Genomic DNA, 26,540 nt, shown 5'->3' with positions numbered 1-26,540 from the left:
TGTAATGAATCTAGTGTTTTGCTTTTCATTTCACTTTTCCTGATGGAGACCCTATAAGATCCAAACCTGTGGGCATTTTAAATCATTAAATTAACTGACTGATTACAGACTTTACATTCTGAAGAATATATGTTTTTACTGTGACCAGTTTTCTGTCAGTATTGGTCCTGTCAGTTCTGCAGCTCTGTCTTCACATAGTACTGTTTGTGAGAAACCTGTGAGCAGTGGGGCAGCCTGTCTGTAAAATCACACCTCTTTCTCAGAGGACATGCCTACCAGTCTTGTGAGTGAAAATGTTCACAATGTAAATAAGTGGCCACTAGAAAAAACAAAAAGAAGTGATTCCTGTGGTTGGACTCGGGTGAGAATCTCTGCACCCCATCCTCCTGATTAATAGCCGACATGTCCTGCTGAGCAGCCATGCTCTGCCACGGCTGGGGGTTCAGCCTCAGAACGAGACAGTGGCTGACAGTGGTGAGCTATGTGCTGCTCTTCACCATGGGAGGTAATGAATTGGTTTGGCTGCCAGGACTGAAGTGTAGACAGCAGGAGGAAGAAAAGTGATCAGTCTTTCACGGTGATGTAGTACTCGTTCAGCACGTGGGTCACTGATAGCAGGAGAGAGATGGAGCATGAAAGGGAGAGAGAGTCTGTGTGAGAGATGGAAGAGAAAGAGATGGGAAGGAGTAAGACAGGGGAAACAGTGAAGGGAGAATCATTTAGAAAAGGACAGGGTGGTAGATAGGAAGAGAATCTAGGTAGAAACAGGGAATGTGTGGATACAGACAGAAAAAAGCAAAAGATATGGGTGGGGGATAGGGTGGGTGCTGTCACCCAGGCTGTGTTAACATTCCTAGGCAAATTCTCTCCTGTTCCCCCACAACACTCCTTAAACCAACGCAGAGGGGGTTCATTATTCTCACTTTACTCCTCCACTAATTATCGTTATCATTATGAGGGATAATTACCATTTCACTTCCTAACACCCATGTAGACTGCTCGGCTCTGAGTCACACACAAGGTTATCAATAGCTGCTCAATTGCAGTCTCGTCTGCCTAATTATACGATTTGGGCTTTGTGATAAATGAATAGGATGTGAAATCTAGTATTATGCCTTGTGAGTACTGGTGAGATGCAGAAAGTCAGCAGAAGGCTCTGAAATAAGCCAATGCATGTGGAGCCTGTTAATTAAAAGATGTGAAATAAAAATCAGAGGGAATCCAGGGTTATGAAACAACTGGAAGTCTAAAATATCCTGCTGACTGGCTCAGAGCTGGTTACACAGTGAGCATTAAACAAAGTCCTGTGAAACATCAGATCCTGTGTTTTTGATTTCCCTTCTACAGGTTGTCTTTTAGAAGCTATTCTTTGTTTTATTCTTCGACAGGTCCTTTCAATTAACACACAGTATTAGCACAATGCAATCAATTTATAGCATAGTATTACTGAAGAGCCACGGCACTGTTCACAGACTTGTATTAGCTTTGCGGGCTGTGACTTTTGCTAATCTTAGAAGCTGTGCTTGTTGAGGAGGTTTCTAAATTCCTCTGTGGCATTTAGAGGTTGCAGCTGACGCCATGAACCTGATGAATGCTCTCTCCATCTGCCGCAGCTCACCACTAGAGTACAATACTGACACAGGCCTAATCAGCAGAGAAATTCATTAGACCTGCCCTGTGTTACATACGTAGAGAAGCAGAGCTGAGATGAACTCAGAGATGGAAAAGAGGGCATGAGGGCATGTGTACAGACAGCACAGAAAGAGAGAAAGAAGGTCACAGTTTGAATGGTTCAGTAAGCATATGACAGTTGGGTCAGACTGGGGAAATGTGTGCCACAGCAGACCTCATAACAGACAGGAGGCACATTCTCTTTGACCCCAATTACCAGAGGTGTTTCTTTCCACCAGCTAATCCGTGGCATACAGGGTGGCCCCTCCTCTGCACTGTAGCTTTTGCAGCCTGTTGTTTTCCCCACAATGTCATATAGATAAAGGCACCGTTCTGCTGATCAGAATGCGTAACCTTTTATGAATCCATTTGCAATCAAAATGTCTGTCTCAGTTCATTGGGATTGTAGGAAGCATATCAATGTTTTTTCTATTGCTCTCTTATATCAAAAATTTGAATTTGAGTTTGTCGCTGATATTATATGCTGATGTGCAAATGTCACTTTGGGCTCTGCAACTATCGAGATATATTTTTCATTATTTTCTGACATTCTTTTAAACTAAAATTCCACTTTAACATTTGTAATACTTAAAGGATTTTCATGCAGCAGCATTTTCTTATTATTGGTAGACAATCTGACCACTGTCTCTTCCTACTTCTCTCTACAGAGACACTCATGGACTCCACTACAGCCACAGCGGAGCTGGGCTGGACAGTCTACCCTGTGTCAGGGTCGAGTGACAACAGCGTAAGTGACATGCTCTACTTTCACTGTGTTCTAGCTCTAATAATGAAGGCTTAATTAATTACAAGCAATTTATGGTATTTTTACTAATACAAAGAGGAAGTGTGTGTTGACCTACTTTTGTTAGACGTGTAGCTAATGTGTGAATTTGCTTAGTGATAACTTTATCTTCTGTTGATAGCCAGTGTTTTGGTTTCTCACTCTTAGGTGAAAGATCAATTAATGAGCCAACCTTTTCTCAGCATGAGCTAAACCATTCTCCCCAAAGCTGGGGAAAAAAAATCTAACTGCCAGGATAGATAGAAATGATTTGAATTTAACAGTTGTTGGCCTGTAAACTCCACATTTGTAGATATTTGAAGATGAAAACGTTGAATTGGAAGATTATACCACATGCAAAGCTTAGTTTTTTTTTTTTTTTTTTTTTTCCGTAGTTCTACAACGACTCACATTTTTAGTCCAACATTTTAATATTCACTGGCCCCATTTTGTTCTGTGTTATCCTTTTATAAATGATCCAATTTTTTTTTCTTTTTTTTTTATCCTGATCTGAACTTCATGGTTCATGACAAGCACAACATGAATGTACAATCATAAATGTAAAGCTAAATAGGAGTGTTCATGTGCCAGGCTAGAAGCTATGTGTTATATGGACTTTGTTGGTGTTTGATGCACAGTATTTCCACATGGTTTGCCAGCGCATTGGTTACTCCTAGCCACACACAAGCCAGACCCACTGAAAGCCAGCCAAAACCAGAGTCTTAGTCTCCTTCACTTCTTTCTCCACCACAAGATTTAGACTTCTTAGAATGAGTCCAAAAGAGAGAAAAAATGTTGTAGACTTATTTGCTGGTGCATTTTAAAAAACCACTGCCGATTTTATTCAATCATTTATGCTTCTGTGGTTTGTATTAAAGATGGTTTGAATTATACCCTATCATGCTGTCTTTTAGCACTGAAAAAGCAAAAAATAGCAACGTACTGAGCTAGCCTTCAAGAGTTCCATGATACAACTTCAAAGTTGTTCAGTAATAATTTAGAACAACTTCATCTCTTCCAACCTGAGGGCACGTTGTCTCCTCACTGCGCGTTTCAACAATCAATACCAAAGTACAAAGACGCCTGGTTTCCCTTTCTCTCGCCAGCTCTGGATCCAATCTACATAAACTGAGCTTACACACACACACACGCACACACACACACATACACATACCGACTCCAAAGATAGTTTACATCACATCCTCCTTTCATCTCATAAAATAAGATTCAGCAAAACGTCCACTCAACCTATATTTCATAATCAGTTTAAATACTAAGTGGAAACTATATGTTGAACACTTTAGAAATAAGAAGCCACTGTTCAAACTATTTTGTGTGGCGAAAATGCCCACTTTGGCTAAAATGAGGTGAAATTAGGGTCCAAGCATCAAACCGAAGAGCTTTAAGCTGTTAAAGATCATCATCTCTTTTCCAGAAATGTGGTGCACCACTTGATTCTACAGTTGTTTTCTTTCCTAAAGCAAATATCTTCACTTTCATTGAATGGCTTATCTATGAGACCTTTTAATGTGTGTTCTTATTTTCTGGTCTTGACTTCAAATAATTCCATGCCTCTTCTTGAAAACCACCATATACACTTAAGATGTACTCCTCTCTTGGAGTGCAATGAAATGCGAACACATCCCTAAGCTCCTGGATTTAGTCAGGTATAGGTCGTCTCATCAGTGTTGGCAACAAAGTTTTTTGATGATATGGCTGAGCTTGTCAAGCACAGTCCATTGGAAAGTGAAGAGTGAGCTCAATGGAGAATGTTGTCCCTTAGGGCCCAGGGCAACAGGTGTGGAAACAGAACTCGCCTTCCTGTTCAGTATAACAGCAAGAGGTGCTTTACAGAAGCTATTGTCTTACATCCATATATGCATGGCTTCATGGGCTTAGCTAGTGGATCAGTAACATCCAGCGGAGCGCCGCACCAGCAGTTGGCTTTCACTACTCTGTATGGCTTCATGAAATATATCCTGACATGACAACTGATACTTTGCAACACAATGGAAATGCAAACAATTAACAGCATGATCTTAAGCCAGAAATGTTATGGCAGTTGGTGTTATTCCACTCTTTAATTTTACAGGACATATGAATAATGGCTATAAAATTATTACTATAGGAATTTCCTCCAAATACAGCTATAAAATCAACTTCTTCTGGTAGGTTTTTGGAAATGATTTGTGTAACACAATGTTGCGCTTCAGCTTGTGTAAATCAAGTTTTATATCCCTCTCTCTGTACAGCCAGGCAGTTCCTCCTTTTAATTATGCAAAATGACAGCCAAACTTATGTTGTCCCTGAGCCAAATAAGCAAGACATCTTTATTAATCTTCAAAGCAATGTCAAAAACATTCAGAACCAGTGTAATATTTACCAAACCTGAATTTAACCTGGGGCATTTTAGGAAGTGTGCTGTCTTCTGACTAATGTTCTGAGATTCTGACCATTAAATACACATATCACATGCCTTAGTCCACCCACACAGGAAAACTGGTGCAGTTGGTATAGTTACGCTATCGTGTAGCTGGGCAACTTGGTGAAGAATTAACCCCAAGTGTGCACATAGTGTACACAGAGCACACAATTATAATATGAATACACTCAAATATTTGGTGCTCCTTGACAACACATTGTCATTTTGTTCTTACCTTTACCAGCGGAAAACAGTGAAAAGAGTAGTCTTATTATAGTCTTACTGCTTTATATTAAAACTGATGCTGCTAACGAACTTGTGTGGCTCATTTAACATGAGTCTGTGTACATTACTTAGCAATCTTGACCTGCTGAGAATCTGCTCTGTTACATGGATGTAATGTATAGCCGGCTTGCAGAGCAGGGTTAAGTGGTCAGTCTTCTCTTTTCAAGTGGAACTGAGAGACGTGGGAGCTTCAGGTCAGACCTTCTGACCCACTCATGGCTACACTGAAGTTCTGACAACAGCAGCCATTTAGAAATAGAATTATGGCCGCAGGGAGCACACAGAGCTACTGTGGAAGGAAAGCTGAGGTCTCCTGCATAGGCGGAGAACATAATGAGGTGGTGTGTGGGGGTTAGGTTATCATTATGGATGTGTCATAATGTGCTGTACCAGGATATAGCTAATGTCATTTGGGGACACACTGCACAGCAGACTTTAGCAGGGAAATAATAAGCAGTCTGTTGCAATATGTTTACGAAACAAATCAGTTCCTTGTGATTTATCAAAGATACTGCATATTGCATTAAAATTCCTTTGGAATAGGATTGAGGTTGTTTACATTTAAATGTGGGCATGTGTGGCAGACCGATGTTGAATACGCTTTTCACATTGCCTCTTTTAGTTTTTGCAAGTAATTTGTTGAACTTATTTCATTGTATTGAACTCAACTGGGATTTAAGGTGACCACTAACTTGCTGTGATTCACAATTAAAGTCTGTGAAATTATATTTAAGGAATTGTGCAAAGAAATACGCAAACATAATCCACATGTAACTCTGGAATGGAGACAAAAGATGGAATTGTTCTTGTAGTTTCACATGTTGTGCATTAGTAGTGGACAGCAGTAATTGAAGTTGACTGCAGCAGACAGTTCTACTTAAGTCTGTGTGTGTGCAAGTCTCTCCTCTCTGTGAAGCTCAGTCTCCTGTAGGATTTGGCTCCCATGGCCTCTCTCATAGTAATTGAATGCAGAGAGTGGGTGTCATTTGTCCCGTGTCCCTCTAGGGAAGGCACTCCTGCTCTGACAGATTTCCCACAACTGCAAATGGGGCGAATGTGCCCTGGGAGTTTTCTCTTTCTGTTTTTGTGTGAATAATTTATTTACTTCTGTCAGTGATAGAGCGGTGATATGTAATGTAGCTCTGGATCGCGAAGCTAGTTCAGGTTAATTCAAACACTGTAATGACAAGATGTGATAAATACACAGTTCATGATCTGTCAAAACAATGAAATCGTTCACACTGTGACTTGACTGATATGTCACTTTGTTTAGTCAAATCTGTATAGTATATGTGGTGGAATGGTGGTCATAGTGCACAGTACAGTTACACTATGGACATTTTAATTGACAATTCTGTATTGTATAAACAGACGTGAAGAACATGATATGCTAAAATAAGCTTTATTAAATACAGTCAAATTTGGATTGGACTATGAGTATCTACCATGTGTCTCCAACAGAACTGAGCTGCACAACCTCTCCTCAAGCCAAAGACCTGGAAGGTGATAGGACAGGCTACACAGACCTACAACATACAAATACTCAAGGACATCATTCAGACAGGGGAAGGAAAACACATTTCTTAGAGAGAGACAAAGGAGAAGGGGAAATGAACAGTAAATGGAAAAAAAGTGTGGGAGAAAAGAGAAATGTAGACAAAGAAGATGCTGGGACTCCTGAGGAGAAGGATCCAGATCCAGATACTGACTGAGGCACTGACAGCCAGAGGAGAGAGAGAGGCCCCAGGCAGCCAATCATCCAGCACATAGAAACTGAGTGAAAGGGAGGACAGAGAGGAAGAGAAAGCAAGAGGAGGACATTCACAGATTGGACACTCATGTGCTTGAGGGAGGGAAACAAACAAACCATGAGCCAAAGAATGGTAGCAAGTATGAGGCAAAATTTAGGGCTTACAGATGAGTTTTCAGTTTGGATTTAAATGCCTCAATCGACTAAGACCATCTGATAAGATAATCTGATGTTAGCAGTGGGATATTTCCAGAAGAAGAGGCCATGATAGGAAAAGGCCCCTGCAGCCAGCCTGCAGCTCTGTAAGCAGAGACCACAGGGTGGAATATATTTAGGGTTTAATTAGATCAGACAGATATGACATGGCATGCCCATTTAGAATTTTGTATGCCAGTAGAAGCACCTTAAAGTTGATAGGAAGCCAGTGAAGGCAAGCCGACATTGGAGAAACTGCAAAAACCTTTAAACACTAAAAGTAAAGACAGAATATCTTCAAATCTAATGCCCTGAACAGTTTTTATTTACCACTTAACATTGTACAAAGTGCAATTACAAGAAAAAAAAAAAAAAGAATTTTATTATTGGTGTGACTTCTCCTTGCCTCATTAATTACCAGTTCTCCTCTGTAAACTAGCACGTGATTTTTTTTTTTTTTTTTTCTCTGTCTCTTCTGTTTCTTCATGTAATCTGAAGACTGAGTCGCTACGATACTACGTTGTGGAGACCAGACCATCTGTTCCAATACACTTTGTTTTTCTTGATGCAGAGGATGTACTTTATGGCTCTGGCTGTATGTTTGGGGTCACTGTCATGGTGTAGAATGAATATGGGGCTGATTAGACACATTGCTGATGTTACTGAGTGATGGATAATAATCTAAACATTTAAAGTGCCTAAAACCTTTGTGCAGGGTTGTATATTTTTAACTTTGACTTAATCGGTTCATTAAGGCTCATATTTTTGGTGATAAACATGTTCGTATGTATTAAGGTGTCACAGCTGGGATTTGTGCTGAAATAAATGCTGCACTGCTGCAAGTTCTATATTTTGTCTCTTGCTTTATGTATATTAAGGTGTTCAGGGATGCAAAATATGGAAGGAAAGAATGGAAATTTATTCAAATCCCTTTAGCACCTGATTTACCACCACTGCAGCAGAGGGAATTGTGGCTGATATTTACCGCCATGAGAAAGCATTTTTAAATTTGGATCATACCATTTTTTAAATTATTGAATAAAATGAAAACTGGTTTGGAGTTTGGCAATAAGTTCATTGGTTTTGACAAGCTAATATTAAAGGTTATCACTTTCTTCTATGCTGTCTTGGTCCACTCTTGAGGAGAGCAGGCACCAGCGTATTCAAATGAGCACTGTTGTGACTGTGCTCATTTATGTCATTAGTGGAAAATACACTGCTGAATTTAAAAACTGTGGTGCCACACTGTTCGATTCGTTGGGACAGGTTTAGTAAATACCCCCAATGTATTTATACATATATTTATACATTATACAATGTATTTATACACTGGGGATATTTCTTAATTATACACATAGTAACTTAATATCATTATAAAAGCAAATATGGGATAGACATGCTATAAAATGACCCTAGTTATGGATGCAGTTCTTTTTGTGACTGAGTCATCCTTTGGTCTTCCAAATAACAGCCCTTCAAACAGCCTTCAGTGATTGTGATGACCTTTAGAAACTCTTCTACATGTGCTTGCCACACAGACCTATTTATCAAAATTTTGACTGGCTGTTGATGACCAGTGTCCTCAAGTGTAGTTGTGGTCAACTGTTTGCAGCCAAAAATCTCTTTGACCGTCTGTGCTTTGGTGAAATATTCTTGGCTGCTCAGATGTACAGGAAACTGAGAATTTTGACATCTTGATCATGTTGCTTGCAGTATGAATGTATTGTAGGAACATAATAGTCCCAACAGAGCAATAGAACTAACTTGTGACACATCAACAACCACGTGTGTACTTGCAGACTGTTGCTGCTGCTGCCTGCCTGATTGTCCTTGAAAGTGGATATCCTTCGGCATGAGGCCGTTTTCAAGGTTTCTTCCACAGTTTAACATGAGGATTTTGTTTGAGTTTTGCCTTCTTTTCATTTAAGATTAGCTGTTGGGGTTTGTCGAATTTATCTTTTGAGTCAATGTGAATGCCATTAATCCATTTAAGGATATAATTGTAATTAAGCTTTATATATAAACCTAATGTATTTGTCCTTGAGTACACTGAACCCTTCTGTACTCACTGACTGAAAACTTGTTTGGATTAAAATGTCAGGGAAATGGTAACAATTTAATATAAAACAGCATTAGTGTACAGTTCCTACAGCATAATGAGTTTTTTTTTTTTTTTAAAAAGAGGGCTTTGGTAATGAGTTCCTACAGAGAGATCCAAGGAGCTATAAAACCTGGACTTGTTTTATTGTTTGGATTGGTGAAGAAAGCAAAGAGCTGTGTTTGTTGAATTGTCTCAGCTCTAGGGGTAACTCTAGTCTATAATTCAGCCTTGACAGTGTGTTCCGCTTGGCTTTACAGATAAAGCAGAGACCTACTGTCATGGAGATGTATGGATTGCAGGTCAGCTGAACTTTTCTCTCTCTCTCTCGCTGTGTGCGAGTGGCAGAGGAGATATTGATTCTGAACCTCATTCTCAGTGAGCGTCACTGAACTGTAGTACCTCATATAACTCCAGAGAAAGGAAGGAGCAGCTGACATACAATAGTTTCTACTAGTCCTGCCATTGTCTAACTGCCACAATCTATATTCACTTAAGACAGTTCTGTGTAGGGCATGTGTATCTCAATACTGCTGCTCTAGTGTTACATTAATTAAAGGCTCTGTAGCTCACAGTTAGTGGACCCAAGGCTGCTGTGAGAAAGTTATTTTATTAACAAATTAGAGATGGAACAACAACAGTTGAAACATTTTGAAAATCATTTTAATTGGCAAGCTGATAAAGGTGCAGCAATTTGTTTTGGGAACAGTACAAGGGCAGTTACATATAAATCTAACGTAGTAACTAAACAGCAGGTGTGCACTTTTAGCAGACAGGGTGAACTCTACCGCAGTTTTTTCTTTAAAGCTAATTTTATTAACAAGGCTATTAAGGTAATGACTGACTTTTGGCATCATTCATGTTTGCAAATATACCAGAATTATTATGGGATTAATTTAAGTTTATCACATGCAGGTGATTCCCAGTGTTTGTTTTGATCTGCTTGGAGTAACAGATGGGTAACACTCTTCAGGCTAAACAAAACACTGAAAATGATTTGCAAACACTGTTCGACCCAGAAATATTAGACTTCAAACCCAGCCGAGAGCAATTAAAACATAAAACTGTGTGCTGTTGTTCGGAACAAGCTGCATATTTTGTTTCACACCACTGGTTTTCCATTCTAATAATATGTTTTTGTGTATGTTGCTTCTCAGAGGAAGGAAGCACAGCCAGCGTACCATGAAAACCCCTTTGCTTGTTATTTACCTGGAGTCTTATAGTCTAATAACTTTGAAAATACTGCAAATATTTCACAAATGTAAATGAACTGCCTTTGGTGATTAAGGAAATGCCTTTGATCATTTTAGTCTTAAACATCTCTTTATTTTATGTTCTAGTGATGCAGTAGTCCTATGGCTATTGTCTTCCACTCCCAGAGAACCAGAAAAACATAATGTAACAGGATCTCAGCAGAATAATGTGGAGATTTGTTTCTGTCATCATCTGAGGGCAGCTCATCCCTTCTAACTAATCCATCTTGACATCCTCCACTAGTGTTACCTCCATCTTTGGCACTTAAAACACAAGACCACTCCTTTGCAGCATTCTCAGTAAAGGGCCAGGGGAAAAGCTGTGAAAATGAAGACGTTTCTTCTAATTTCACACTTTGTGCTTGATCGTTAGGCTCTTATTATGCCCCATTTGCTTCCCTCCACTGACTGTGATGAAAGCAGGGCAAAGAGGCCATGACAGGACAAAAGGGGCCCTCCATCAAAACACATTTTGTTTGGGGTCTTTTTAGCCTGGCTCAACCCTCCCTCTGCACCCCCCACACCACTGCCAACAACTTTCCCCTGCAGTTTCCCCTGTCTGCATCCCTCATTAGCAGCAACCCCCACCTATGTGCACATTCACTTTATAAAACTGCGATTGTCCAATCCTCTGTGTTGGGCAGAAGTGGACTGTCCACTCTTGTTTAATTGGCCCACAGCCTTCCCACAGCTCCTCAACAAGTGGGAAGGTCAATGGCTGCTCATTACCTGGGATGATGATGTCTGCTGGTGTAGGCCAAAAGACAGATGCATCCTTAAACCATACCACCATACCACACAGCTTGTATAATTATCTCAGCAAAGTTTCTTTGTATGTTATTGATCATAAACTTGCTTATCAGAACCAGAACACAAATGACCAGATATGGATGAAATTTATAAACAAAGTTTTGACCAAATCTTTTTTATTAAAGAAAAGTGTATATATATATATATATATATATATATTTTTTTTTTTTTTAAGCTGCATCCTTCTTTCTACCATAATTATTATTTTTGGCTGCACATCAGTCATTTATGATTAGGTTGGGTCTTGTGATGGTTTGGGGTTTGGGTCAATCTGAGCATCCCACTAGCAGTGATTAATTAGGACATGGGAATTAAGAACTAAAGCTGTTGTAATTAGTCAGTGTTTGATAGAACGCCTGTTTGCTGTGAAAGGGGTGAATTTCTTCTCCCAACTCGTCAAAATCTGTCAAATTCCTCACTAACTGGGCACTAATTTGAGAAATTATATCAACTGTGAAGTGAAGAGTGAAGGGAGGGGGTAGAGTTGTAGAAGCAGCAGAGGGTGCAGCTGAGGCAAAGTTGCTCTTGGGGGTTGAGTACAAGATTTTTCTTTGGCAGAGATGTTGAGGTCAAGGTCATGACCTGCTTCGTGGTTAGGCTGCATGTTTTTTAAAGGTGGTTTGATCCATGGCCAAAGGGCAGACAACCACAGAGGCTGCGCCTGGAGTCTGTACAGAGCATTTACTGAAATTGTGTGCAATATGTGGACTTTGAAGTAGAACAGCACACCCAGGAAACTGTAAAAAAAAAGTAAAATGTGCCCCATGACTATTCTTTATATGATTACCTGTGTAATATGATTATGCCAGTTTAGTGTGACTCTTATTGGAAAATGTTTCCTCAGTGCTTCACTGTAGTGAAAGGAGCTTTCACTGCAATGTCAATAACCCATTAAAATATGTGCTATGAATGTGTCTTATTAAAATACAATAAAAAAGTAGGACACATAAGAGACGCTCTCTCTGCTCAGTTCAAGTGTCTTAATGTTACTTTTAACCTAATGGAAACTACAATACATCTCACTGTTCACTACAGCTTTATATTTAAAATGACTGACAAAATGTAAATTGATTGATAGTATACACCAAGTACGTGTATATGTTGTAGGCAGCTATTAATCTTTCCATTTGTGGGCGCTCAGCAGTCAGCCAGTCCCACTGACACTCAGCTTATACCTTGGCCTAAAAATGTTTAAAATTGGATTCTATGTATTGGATTTCAGTGCCATGTGACATGTTTCGGCATTAGTTAGCACTGTCACCTTACACAAAGAAGGTTCCTGATTTGAACCCTAGTCATCCTTTCTGTCGGCCTTTCTGTTATATTTACTTGTTATCCCCTTATCTGCATTGGCATTCTCCAACTACCCAGAATTCTTCTTTCAGTCTAAACAGGCTAGGTTAATTGCTGACTTTAAATAGGCTGTAGGTGTAAGTGTAAGTGGGTTGAATGTCTCTGTGTGTCAACCCTGTGATAGACTGCCAATCTGTCCAGGGCGTACCCAACCTGTCGCACAATGTCAGCTGGTATTGGCTCCAGCTCCCCTGCAGCCCTTAATCAGGAGTAGGCAGTATGAATGATGGATGTATGGATGGATTTCAGTGCCCTATTCAGCTGGCAACGAGCTGCCCGATTTAAAAAAAAAAAACAAAAAAAAAACAAAAAAAAAAAACTCATTTAACATGTAAATCCCCAATGACTAAAACCTAGTGTTGTTTCTTGTTAGAATCAATCTTCTGACTGGTTTTGTTATGTAAAAGTCATTTTTTAATAAATGTATTGGAGTAAGATTAAGAGAGAGTCATCTGTCAGTGGCCAGAATTTTCTCAAGAAGTTGGAAACACTGGAAAGGCTGGTTTTTATTTGTTACTGTAGACAAGTCAAATACATCCATGTAAACGAAGTTATTAGATGTGTTTTGTTTCCTTGAATCTTTTTAATGAATTGATTATTTTGTATTTATAATCTTGCCCAGAACTGAGTACTTCCCATAATCAAAGTATTAAAAAGTTTGCATGAAAACATTATTATTATAGCTGCAGATAGGTACCCGTGGGAGCTTTATAACAATTTGTATTAATAGGAAACATGTGGACCATTTACTGCTTTACAGCTGAATTGCACTTAATTGAATGAATCAGTTTAACGATGTGCCTCAATTACCAAATTATTTTTTTTCTTCTCTAAATTCTGTACTTAATTCAAATTTCTTTTCAGAATAGTGAAAAGCTGACTCACTCTTTATGTCTGTTCCTGACCAACAGTGGGAGGAGGTGAGCGGTTATGATGAAAACATGAACACCATCCGGACATACCAGGTCTGCAACGTTTTTGACAGCAATCAGAACAACTGGGTACGGACAAAGTACATTCGACGTCGCGGTGCACAGCGGATCCATGTGGAGATGAAGTTCTCAGTGAGGGATTGCAGTAGCATCCCCAGTGTGCCAGGCTCCTGTAAGGAAACCTTTAATCTATATTACTATGAGTCTGATGCTGACACAGCCACCAAAACCTCACCAGCATGGATGGAGAACCCTTGGATCAAGGTCGACACAATTGCAGCAGACGAGAGCTTCTCCCAGGTGGACCTAGGAGGCAGAGTGATGAAGATCAACACTGAGGTTCGGAGCTTCGGCCCTGTGTCACGAAATGGCTTCTATCTGGCCTTCCAAGACTATGGTGGCTGCATGTCACTCATTGCTGTTCGTGTGTTCTACCGTAAGTGTCCTCGTATAATCACTAACGGGGCATTGTTCCAGGAGACCCTCTCTGGGGCTGAGAGCACCTCCCTGGTGGCCGCAAGAGGTGTTTGTATCCCTAATGCAGAGGAGGTAGATGTGCCCATTAAACTGTACTGCAATGGAGATGGAGAGTGGATGGTACCCATTGGACGCTGTGTGTGCAAGGCTGGGAACGAGGCTGTGGAGAATGGGACTGTTTGTCGAGGTATGCTTTGCTCTTATTTTCCTATCGTATCTGTTAAGCCTAATGAATCAGTCCTCTCTGCCATGATTACAGGATTCTCCAACCACTAAAGGATACAATCTGTACAATGTCTGTGTCTTGCAGTGGGTGTGTGAGTTGTTATTTATTGCCATTCAACTGATGGAATAAGGTAGTGGACGGTGGTCATAGATTGGAAACATCCAGGACAGCATGGAAGGTATTCATTCTGTGCTTAGACTGGTTAACTTAAGCCATCACGGCATTTCCATAAAAATGATCATCACCCCTGTGGCTTTTATTTTCCAACAGAGTGAAATGTGGCAGTCCACAGGATAAGTTTTGCTATCGCTTGATCTGAAAGTACACTCTTCCTTTTTGTCACTGCAAAGCATGTTTAGTTTCATTCTTGTGAGCTGCCAAAACAGATGAGAGTTGCTCATCACAGGTCACAAGTTACAACAGCTCGCCAGAGAACAAATTATTTGTTACTGTCTCCTCTTGCTCTTGTAAGACATCTTCAATTAAACCTCCTGTTTGTCACCTGTAAGTAATTATTTTATGTGGGTGTAAGGAATACCATTAAATACCCTTTCAGTATCTGATTTTGTTAATGCAATATGTTTAGGGTCTTCCACATTTGAATGTTTTTTTTTTTCCTCAAGATGAAAGCATTCTAGCTTATTCTCATAGAAAAGCACCTCTCTGTGCATATTTACCAGAACCTTTGCTTCAAAGAAATTCAAAGAATATAAGAAGAGCAATTTTGAATCTGTAAAATTTCAGTGCTAATCTTTTGTTGGTTGAATGCCTCCTTCCATCCATGAGGACAAAGAAGATATTTTTCAAAATTGCCTGCATTTTCCTATGAATTTGATTCCCTCAGACAGAAATCGATTTGGCTTTTCAAAACATCAATGTACCCAACATTTACCTGTGCCATGCCCTATCGGCGCTCTGGCAGGTGGTATTTGGTCAACGTGCTTAGAAACCTTGATCACTTGAAACAGCATGACAGTGTGTAGCCTGCAGAGTGGAGCCGCTGCTCCAGCCCAGCACAACAAACCACCCACCTGCGTTTCACATCAGTGTGTTGCTGCCGCTCTTATGTGTGCCTGTAATTACAACACTTCCCTCAGTGTGTGTGTGTGTGTGTGTGTGTGTGTATCGCAGGGAGGCGAAACATGATGGGTGCTGCCTCACAAACACTGCCAGGCCTGTTCAATGACTGCTAATGAGGACAGGCACTAGCTCCTCCTTATGAAATACAGGCCAAAAAGACACATGTACATGTCTACTTCACTGGAGTAAAATCCACTCTGAATCCACAGTACTCAAATCTGCTTGTTTTTTGACCTAAATGTAATTCACTGGTTGTGGAGAATTGTAACATCTCAGGGTTGTCCCCAGTTATGGTGTTTTCTGTGCTAAATGGGATTATAATATTAAATGCTGTCCACTCAGCAGGGATACTGTTGATTCAAATCAGATCCTCAGAGCGCAGAGCATCAGACTCTTAGATGGAGAAAAGCAGCCTTTCACCTTTCTTTTCTTGTTGTTTCACTCTGACTCTGGCACCCAAACTCTATCAGAGGAAAAAGCTTCACTGACTTTATGCTCTACTTCATCAAGCAACATTTGTGTACATAGAAGTTTTGTCACCTAGCCCTCCCTGATCATGTAATAGACCTGAATCTTAAAGCTTTATGAGAAGGATGCATCATCTGTGAGTGCAGCTGTAAATGCAGCAAAATTCAATGCACTGAAATGAATTGTTATGGCTCCATACAATATTATGAGGCTTGGTGCAAAGAACAGAGAAGTGTGTTTTAGCAAGAAAGAAAATAAAACCATTACACTTAAAAATGATAGGATCTGTGGTTCCCTATTGTTCAGAAGACCTTTTTGAGGTAAGGCTGCCATCAATTGGTCTTCTCTCTAGTTATTTTCCTAAACACTGAAAGCTGATATTAGTGCTTGAAACTGTGGTCAGCCGCCACCTTTCAAGTTCCAGAAGTTGAATAATGAATTGATCTATGAAAGATGTGCGTTTGACTGCCAATATTATGGGGTAATGAATTGATTTAAGAGAGGTGCCCTTGGTGGGTTTGCAAGATATCCTCTTTCATAGCAGGATTATGGAGCCACAGACAGCATAACGCAGCCAACATGAAAGAGACTATTTGTACTGTAATATTAATAATACAACCGATGCTTTGTTCCAACATCTCTGCAACTAAAGGTGTAATTACGCATGTAACAATTAAATCCTTGGCAGGGAACCATAGCAAATAATTATGCTGTCATGAAATATGTCAAAATATTGACAGTAGAAGGGGGTGCTTACATCAAATTGCTCAGGCTCTTTTCTCTGTGATTGTCTTACAAGTGAGATTAAGTTTCGTCTCTCAAGAAGTGCAAGATTGAAAGAACCACACCAGGGTCTTTCAACAGAGACAGCCCTGAAAAGAAAGATCTGATTTCCCATTAGAGCCTTCAAGAGATGGTGCACCACAGAGACACATGAGGTCCTGTTTGCCCTTGCTACTCACTCCAGAATGAAAAGCATTCTCTTTAGTTGGGCACAATGACAGCCATGTTCACGGGTGGAATTGCAAACTTCCTTAACAATGCTCATGTGTGTTTTTTCACTGTAATCTGATCATCTCACCTCATGCTATTGTGAGTTCAAGGGTCACAACTATGGGAGCGTGGCTTGTGTTATGGAGCAGTGAAGATTCAGCATGATTCATGTCTTGGATGCATTTTTGTTAGACTGCATTTTGGGGAAAAGAATCGGGGAAAAGAATTAGGGAAAAAAAGCAACGTTGTTTGTGTAGTCCGGGTTTGTAGACAGAAGTTTCCAGAAAACATCACACAGCGTGGTTGGTATGCTGTGTATTGTGTATGCTGTTCCACTCGTGTATTGGAAATGATGGTGTGAAAATTTGTTTTGATGGCAAAACCAATTACAGTGCCTGAGAGAGGAATTTTTAGAGACGATAGAAGTGAGAGACTTTTAAAGATATTGAAAAAAAACAAGTCCTGCATTTTTGTTGTTCAATGTTCAAATATTTCATATCCACATTTTCTATTATGTTGTAGATTTTTAATCTGTTAACCACACCCAATAAAAATACAGTACTGCCACTATACTAAAATTTATAGAAAATACTACTGAACATGCACAGCAAGACTATGGCAAGTCAAAGTCATATGCATCTAAAACATTTTCAGGTCACACTGTGCAGAGTTTGGAATACTAGGACCTCTTTTAATGTCAGTTTCTTGGTGAGGTCTGCATTAGTGGTGAGTAGTAGCTGCTTGGAAGTGAGGTCCCTGCATTTGCAGTAGAGCAATTAGATTAGGGAGGAAAGGCTTCAGTAATTCTTCAGCCAAATGCGCTTGTAGATAAAGAGAGTTAGGATTGAGTGTAAAGGTAGATGCTGGGCAGACATGATTGGATAGACATGATTGCATGGTAAAGCGGAGGGGAGGAGGCGAAAGCAGGAAATGAGTCCCCCTAACCTACTGTCAGAATTCCAATTATTGCAGTTTCTTCGTCTGGAGAGGGTTTAAGGGTGGAAATCAGTGTACTGCAGACAAATCCACGCCGCTGCCTTTATTTCCCTGGGTGCCTCTGTCTTTAATGGCAGCTATAATTGACTAACAGTGCACGTGGGGAATAGCCATGCTGATGACTGGATGACTGTCCTCTGTGCTGGAACAAGACACAAAGCAAAACAAAACAAACACACCCCCTCAAGGCTTTTGCTGCATTGTGCATTGTGCAAGCAAAGATGAACGAAGGTTTACACTGGGCTGCAGGAACAGTGAGAGGGAGAAAATAAGAGAAAGAGGGAGACAAAAATGTCAACAGTGCCTACACAAAAGCTGTGCTTATTCCTTCAGAGTGATGGCTGCTTCGGCTGCCATTAGGAACTGTTTAGTTAAGTATAAGGAATACAAATTAGAGCCTGAACAGATGTTCATTACTGGAACATTTGCTTGTTAAATGGCATTGTAGGCAACGTGACTTAATTTCTGCATCATAGACACAATCCCTTAATTTCCTTTACAGATCTTTTCATTTGGACACAATAAAAGGCCTGTGATGTGTATTAGACAGAGGTAGGCTCCTTGGTCTGTACACAGCGTAGGATGCTATAAAAGCAGGAGGCGAACAGTTGAGCTCTAACACATGTTACACTGTCCTTAGAGAACCTGGGGAACATTCAGGAGCCTTTCTTCCCTCTTCCCCACCATGATGTGATTTCAGTATGGCCAGGTGCTTTTTTTTTCTGCCAGTCTTTCTCTCTGTCTGTTCTGCACCCTGCACACATCCATACAACCAGAGAGAGAGAGACAATGCTAGAAAAGGGGGGTGGGGAGCCTCTAGTAAGAAGGAGAGAGTCTAATGAAATAAAAACAAAAGAAAAACTGAAACACACACACAGAGCCCTTCTAATATACATGTGACCCGGAGAATATGACCCACAAGACCCTAGCAGCACGCTCTCTAGACCTTCGTCATCACGGTAACAATTATTTGCTTTACACAGCTGTTTCACCTGGAAGCACACTGGACTTTGTCGTCATGGAAACTATTAACACATGGTTACATTTATGGACCTATCAAGGTTTGGTTAGGTTTAGGCACAGGAACACCTTGGTTAGATTTAGGCACAAATATTTCTTTGTTAGGTTTACAAAAAAAGATCATGGTTTTGACTAAAGTAACCTTCGTCATCGTAGTTACATAATCATGGCAATGGATTCAAAAAAAAAAAAAAAAAAAAAATTATCCACTTCCAAAAAACATTGAACTCAGGAATTGAACACTGGTTCTATGTTCTATGTCCTATGAGAACACTCTATGTATCACATCACCTAACTTCCTTTGTTTTTTTTTTTTGTTTTTTTTAATAAACAGGAGGACAGTCTTTTATTATAGTGTAGTGAGTGCACAAATCAAATTACAGCTTGGCAGTCGTGCACATGGGAACCTTGTTTATCCACACACATGCATTTTATCAGTCCCATTTTTCACTGCAAATTCATCATATGCAGATGTGATAACATGACCTGCGATCCCACCAAATCTCCCTGAACTTAAAGATCATGGCCTGGTAAGCCTGTAAATGTTTTCCACATGTTTTTGCACGTCAGGTTCTGCTCCGTATGCCCGTCTGTCACACTCCTCATTATCCCAAACCATCTTTTGAGTCTGTCTGTATCTTTTGATTCAGACAGCATGACCTATTGCAATCCCAGTTCCTATTTTTTTTCACATTATTGGTCATTTCAGTGTAGAGCTTTCCTGTAGGTCTGGTTTTTGCTCGTAACACCTATCCCTGTTTCACTCTCAGCCTTGAGATACCGGAGAGCCCGATGACAACAGACAGTTTTCTGGTGTTTCTCCCTGAGTGCATACCTGAATGACAACCCTGAGATCTTATGGTTTTGTTCATGATTAATCTGCCTTCCACAGGCCATACTGACACCGAGGAAATGAGAGCTGTGCACTATATAGAGATCCTTCCATATGTGCCTCTCTTTTCCCATCAGGCACAAGGCCGAGGCTTTGTCAAAACATCCCCATGTGCTCTCTCTCAGATGTCCTCGGCTCGTGTCCTGTTTGAGGATTCCAGTTGTTTCTTTGGCTAAGGGAGACTGATGGATCAAGCATCTGTCTGGATAAAAGATGAGAAACAATCAGGCTCACTCTAAGACAGGAATCCCTCTTGAGTACCAGTGTCCTTGTTTTCCAATGATGTATTAAAACTTTGTGGTGTCTTGTGTTGTATCCTGTTGACCTACATTAGAGCTGTTCTAAACGTGATTGCAGACAGAAAGCTTATTCAACGGGATGTGCCACCTGTATTTTGTGGCTGTAGTATCAAAGAGAAGAGCACCGTTGTTCACACACAGTTAACCCCTTGGTCATTAGCTTAAAGTTAATTTTATATTTCACACAGGATGGTCATTCAATCTCACAGAACATCATACAATTGCAATGTAAGATACTGTTACTGTGTACATAAAGGTGCTTAGTGTTGTGCTGTGCAACCTAAATATGTGCCCTTTTCTTCTAGGTGGGAAATACACAAACATCTGTTGGTTGTATAATTCAGCAGCTGTTCATTGTATTGCTGTTCTTTTCATTTGAATTATTTGACAGTTTGCTCCTTTGAGAAGAATTTTGCGGCATCACTTTATGTAACTATATGACCGCAGATGCCATGCACACAGCAGTTCCCCTCACTTTGAGTTAGTACTAGTACAGTAAAACAGAGATCAGACACTCCAGATAATGGATTCTAAAATAAGTAACATCACCCACCAACAAAGATCTCTCCCTTGTTAAACTCCAGGTGATTAAAGATTAAATGGCTGCATGGGTGCGGCTGAGAGACAGGAGGGTAGATAAACATCAAAATGGAAAGGCAAAGGATGGAGAGAAATATTAACAAGGACACACATAGACTTTGGTTTTCTTTCTCCTCTTCTCTTATCACTGTTATATGCCTCACCGCCCATGAACATACAGCACTAATAACCACGAGATGATCTCCTTTGAACAGCCTAAAATGGCTTCACAGGGAGAGAATATTAATTCTATAAATGTAGTATTTTGTAATTCTGATGTTTTAACTTCAACTGAGGGATTACTTGGTTGTCTATATTGAGAAGATTTCCTGGTACAGCTTCTTTCAGAACACATTTTATAATAAAAAAGTTTAACTTTGAAATCAGGCTACTTTCCTCGGTTCTTAAAAATAAAACATTTTGTAAATATTTTCTGTAACCTTTCTTCTCTTTAGTTAACATATTTATCTTCAGAGGTCCTATTGTGGCACATCTACTAGATTATCCGCTGGACTTTGCTTTGTGCCATGAGTCAGCATGCGCTGTAAATCTTTGGGCTGTCGATACGTCGCTCTTGCAGTGTCATTAAGAAAAATTTCCGTGCATTTAATTACTTAGCAATCAACGTGATTTAGATTCCAAATGTGCACCCTATTGTTCTCAAAAGAAAAAAAAAAAAAAAGGCTGAGTTTAATTAACAGCTAATTCCAGTGCCCGGAAAAAAAACAACAAATAAAAAGTATCCTTGGATACAAGGGCAACAACTCAGCGAATCCCTAAGAGGTTATCGTGTTCACACAGGCCTTATCCAGCCACCGGGGCCTCAGCGGTGTTTGAGTAAAATCAACAACCAAATCAAGTAGTTTATATTGAGATTTATTTTACTTTGTGATTTCATTTTGAAATGTTTGGAAATTCCCTGGCTAATGTCAACTCAAACTTTGGAACGGCACAGTAAAGTTTTCTGTCATCATCCTACTCAGGAGGTTTCCAAGTGTTTGAGTTTGAAATTGAACACATGCTGTAAAGCCCAGTCAATGTTAAGTTAAGATTTTTGTGGTCGAGACCATTAGAGTTTTTGTTTTTTGTTTTTTTTTTAATTGCCAGGTCTGATCATGTCATTCACTATATAAAGTGTCAAAGTGTAAGAGACATTAACACCGACTTCAAACCACAAATTATTAAGTCAACTAAGTTTAGCTCTCACTCAAATTGAAGATGCACCCTTTAACAACTAAGAATCTACAGTATGTTATTGTTCAGCATGTTCAGCATGTTCATCTGCAGATATTTATCAGGTATAATTTTACAATTTCCATCCGTTAACTACGTTTGCTTATTCCTATTTAGGGTCCCAGGGATCTGCTGGAGCCTATCCCAGCTCTCTTCAGGTGAAAAGCAGGGGTACACCCTGGACAGGTCACCAGTCCATCACAGGGCCTGAAGAGAGCTGGGATAGGCTCCAGCAGATCCCCGTGACCCTGTTTAAGGAATAAGTGGGCATAGAAAATGGATGGATTTATCACTTTACCATGAAAACATTCACTAATTAGTACAAAACACGAGTACAGCTGAGGATATTGAGAATGTCTGTTTCGTTTGATCATAATCTGAAGTACTTCTACAAAGTCAGTAGTCAAGAGAGTCTGTACAACATTTTGTTCTAATTAACAGGGCAGAGAAAAATTTCAGTCCATCTAACAGTTGTTGAGATCTTTCAGCCTGGATAAAGTTGAGGGCTGGCTGACCAGCCTTGCCAATTCTAAGACCATGTGGCTAACATGTAAGTCACATCTTACAAAATTACTGCTATCAAAGATATATATTAAAGATGTGTGTAAGTCTTTGGTTGATGAAACATTTTACTTTACATTCCATATGGTATTGAGTTGCACTATTTCTGTCCTGCCATGCACTGTCATATTGTTTGTGGTATTTAATATTCCCACTGCCTACTTTTGCTTGTTTATCACGGTACTCAATTAAAGCTGTAATTGTGCAGGATGAGCATACTTGACGCTGGGCATGAAAACAATCTTGGCTCCAGTGGCCTGGTTTAATTTGAAGCCTGGTTGAGGGGGATGGTGTTCTGCTGCTGCAGGGGATAGCTGGGCTTTGTAAATGGGCTACTTACAGAATTTTCTGGATGTTAAAACTTTTTACTTCCCCTTGGGCAGCTGCTGAACAAATAAATTACTGAATATAATGAGCTGTTCCACTCTCCTGTGGAATTCCCAAGCTTTCAGCTGAAAGGTGCGGTTCGAACAGGTTTTTCCCATTCTTATAATTCCTGCAAAGAACTGAGTTCATCTAAAGGATACCGTTTTTTTTAAACCATGGGTTGAAAGATGAAAGGCATATTGTAGCACAGTGTGCCAGGCTAATCCTTATATAGTCAGAATATTCCTACCAGTACATTATCATGTATACCATTGGTTCATGAGTGAGAATTTCACCATGTTCTCTTTTGTGATTAGTGCTATTGTCCCACAGTTTGTACTATAGAGCCTTTAGGGATTCTCTGTTTATACTGATTCTATATAGAGAAGGAGGTGAGATTGTAAACAACGAGCTAATGAGAAGCCTGCACTGTTTTGCCTTGTGTGGAAAAATAACATTTGCTTCCTGTATACCTCACAGCGTGAGTAAAATACAGTGCTGGGATATAATGTTTTTATTCCCCCATCATTTTTGTAAATTAGATAGCAATTACTAACTAATTTTTGAAGTATAGTCTTTCAATTCCATGTAATTATGGAGCCCCTAAGTTTGTGGTAATTGTAGACACCATAAAAATGTACTGTGTGTATTTTGAAATGAGCATTAAATTGGCCATGAGCAAAAAATTTAATTATTTCTAAGACCTACCTGACACTAGGTAACAGATTAATATCTGTTGTTGGTAAATTGCTCTACCCGTTTTTCATGTTTTTATTTATTTATTAAACTGATTATATATATGTTTTTGAATATCCATTACTCATAGAGTAAAAACTGGATTTTTTTGTATTGACATAAAAATGTGAGAATGAGGTATGTCAGTTCAGGATTTAATTTCTCATTTGTTTAAGACATGGCTCACTGCATTTCAAAGCTCTATAGATTAAATGTGTACAAGTCTAGAGAGACTGAGTGGAGAAATATAAGCCCCAAACTAAAAAGTGAAAAGCAGTCAACAGGCTAAACAGAAATATCACGTACCCACATACCCTCCGGACCGGACATTAGCCACCCACCAGTGTTTACTACAAAGCCAGGATTGGCCTCGCAGTGTATTGATGCCTGGGAAATGCTCACTTCGTGCTGAGACCAGTGTTCTGGTTTATTGTGGTCATCGCAAGGATGTGTGGTCTCTACAGAGTTATTCTGGTGGTTTAGGTGGGGGAGAGCTCAAGTGCATTTTCATGTGTGGCATGTTTTCATTCCATCCCACCAAACGACTCAGTTATGGTACTGTCTTGACACACACCAGGGCCACCGCTGCCTCCTCTCGCAGTATGGACATCCCTTCACTGTGAAGTAACAGGCTTAAAGAAACGTCTGGAATACATTAGTCACAGTTATTAATGAGGTTGTTTTGATTCTGCTCTCCCTTGTCTTATTTTTTTTTCCCTTCTGTGCAAAGTCATGATGGTGCTGACGATTTGGGCTGTAACATAAAGAAAAACCTCAGCTCACAGAGGCAGATCAAGTTAAAATGAGGCAGTGAAACAGAGAAAAAAAAGACAGTCAGAGAAAGATCAGACCTATGTTGGACACCTAGACCTTATGTCTTTCTTAACTACATTACATGATGTTATGCACTTCACTTAAGGCTGTGGTTTACTGTTCCTTTATGTGTTACTTGAAGTTACGGTTTTCATTTGTTACTGCAGGCATACATTATACTATTTGTTTAGTTATACATAAAGTTATAATTCCTCACAAAACACAGATAGTTGACAGGGTCTCATCATAGCACTTTGAAGGTTAATGCTGCGACATTGTCACTGATCAGAATGTGAAATTTCCAGATGACAAGAGGGATCTCTCAACCCTCCACAGACAGCAACCGTCACTAGAGAAGACATTTTGGAGTCATCTGCATCTAAAATAAGCAGGCTCAACTCAAGCACAGCACTGATACATTGATGCCACTCATTCCTTGCAGAGTCCTGATAACTCCTCCTTGTGACCTTCTTATTATATTTAGAAATCCATGTATTGATTTGGGGACATGGTGCATTCACAGCATGCCTCCACTGTAATGACCTGATTTCATCAGCTTGCTTGTAGTTAGATTTTTTTTCTATTCTTCTTTTTCTTGTTCACTCTTTGTCTTGAGACTAAAGGAGGTGTAAGACAGCCACATGTAGTCAAAGAGGTAGTCACAACATGCTGGTGTCTATTCATTGACATAGGCCAAGAAACCATGTGTATTCCTTCGTAGTGCCATTATTATGTCCATTGTGCATTTGTGATGGGCTCTTGGAAAAATGTGTACACATATACCTAAGCAAGAATCCTGTACAAGTGCACATTAAAGCATTGATTTGATTAAATTTAATCACAGCATTGCATATTTGTGTGTGTTTTCTCAAGGCAATCAGGAGATGTTTTATCTAAACACAGTACAAAGTTGTGAGATTATGAAAAACAACTGGGCCTGCAAGAGGTGTGATTAAGTAAAGATCATTCACAGTGTTGTACCTCACTGCTATTAAAGTGTGGCAATGGGGAAAAGGGCCAACGAAAGCTTGGCAAACGATAGTTTAAATTCCATCTGTGTGTATATCATGCCAGCAGGCAGACTTCCCAATACTGAATGACTGGCTGTGATTGAAATCATGACTCTGACGTGCTTCATTATCTGTCAGCATAATGTTGCAAGAAGGATGGGCATCAACAGGATCACTGCTATGCTATTCAAAGCAGCTGTGATCCAGGAATACTGTTGAAAAAGTCAGGTGACGTGCCTAAACACCTCACTATTTATCTTTTTGCCCTCCCAAATAACACAGCTGTCCTGTTCAGGGTGTTTTGCAAGCTGTCGGGCCTTGTTAGTTAATGCTAGGGTATGCAAAAGGAAATATTTGATTAGATACAGTGTGTTCTCACTTTTAATAGAACGATCTTTCATTTAAAACTCATTTATTGGCACTATACAGTATCCTCATTTAAGGATTTTGACCTCAGTGGAAGTCATTTCTACACAAGACTTTCTACAGTGGCATTGTCATGCAACTGAAAGATTCTTATCAGCCACATCAGAAAGCCCATAGAACGTAAGTCCTTCCTCCCTTGTTACCCATTCACTGACCTTGCAGGCAATGGCACAATCAAGCCTTTGTGAGCCCGGCTTGTCTGTCATCTCCCTGGTTCTGTTGATATGGGCCTCGTGCTGAGAGCATGGTCTTTTCATACACAGCACTAAGCACTGGCTAATTGAGCTTGTCGATCCTGAACCTGTTAGTGTGCTGATAAGGTGTTTCACCTCTTAGGAGGCTCCTGGTGGTGCCCATGTGGAACACATTTTTAATAGATCTTTGAACCAGAAAAAAACATAGCAGCCAAGGACAGATCCTAAAAATCAACCTTATTTTATCAGATTTGTTATTGATGCTAATCAAACATTATAGTGCCCTTATAATGATAATATAAGATGGGGATTAGCTGTGCATACAGGAACCAATGTAAGTGAATGTGAGTGAGGGATAGAGCAGATTATCATATCAGTTAGCTCATACATTAAAAGTTTGATACACTTATCAAAGGCTGCTGATGCAGTCTAAAGGAAGAGCTCATAAAATTCACCACCCAGGACTGCAAGTAGGACTTTCCTTATTCTTTAATCAATTGCTTATGTCTGTAGTTAAGGGAGTTGGCAGATGTCCACAAATCGAAGGTCTTGGATGGATGCCCTTCCCATTTCCTCATTAGACTTCCAAGCAGTGAAGCAAAACTAACTGTGTCTGAGC

General features: G+C 39.9%; 1 protein-coding gene across 4 annotated transcripts in view; it reads left to right on the top strand.

The window, feature by feature from the left end:
* ephb2b (eph receptor B2b) overlaps positions 1–26,540 on the top strand; it is a 116,460-nt gene that overhangs the window by 41,230 nt on the left and 48,690 nt on the right. For all 4 annotated transcript variants that reach the window (XM_026306832.1, XM_026306830.1, XM_026306831.1 and 1 more), the window contains exons 2-3: positions 2,340–2,419; positions 13,533–14,217. In XM_026306832.1, the coding sequence (XP_026162617.1) occupies positions 2,340–2,419; positions 13,533–14,217 (765 nt within the window). The remainder of the gene's footprint in view (positions 1–2,339; positions 2,420–13,532; positions 14,218–26,540) is intronic.

Source organism: Mastacembelus armatus, chromosome 5 (genome assembly GCF_900324485.2).
Source record: "Mastacembelus armatus chromosome 5, fMasArm1.2, whole genome shotgun sequence".
In the NCBI taxonomy this organism is placed as follows: Eukaryota; Metazoa; Chordata; class Actinopteri; order Synbranchiformes; family Mastacembelidae; genus Mastacembelus; species Mastacembelus armatus.
Note: the sequence above shows the minus strand (reverse complement) of the source record. Positions and strands in the feature narration are given on the sequence as shown.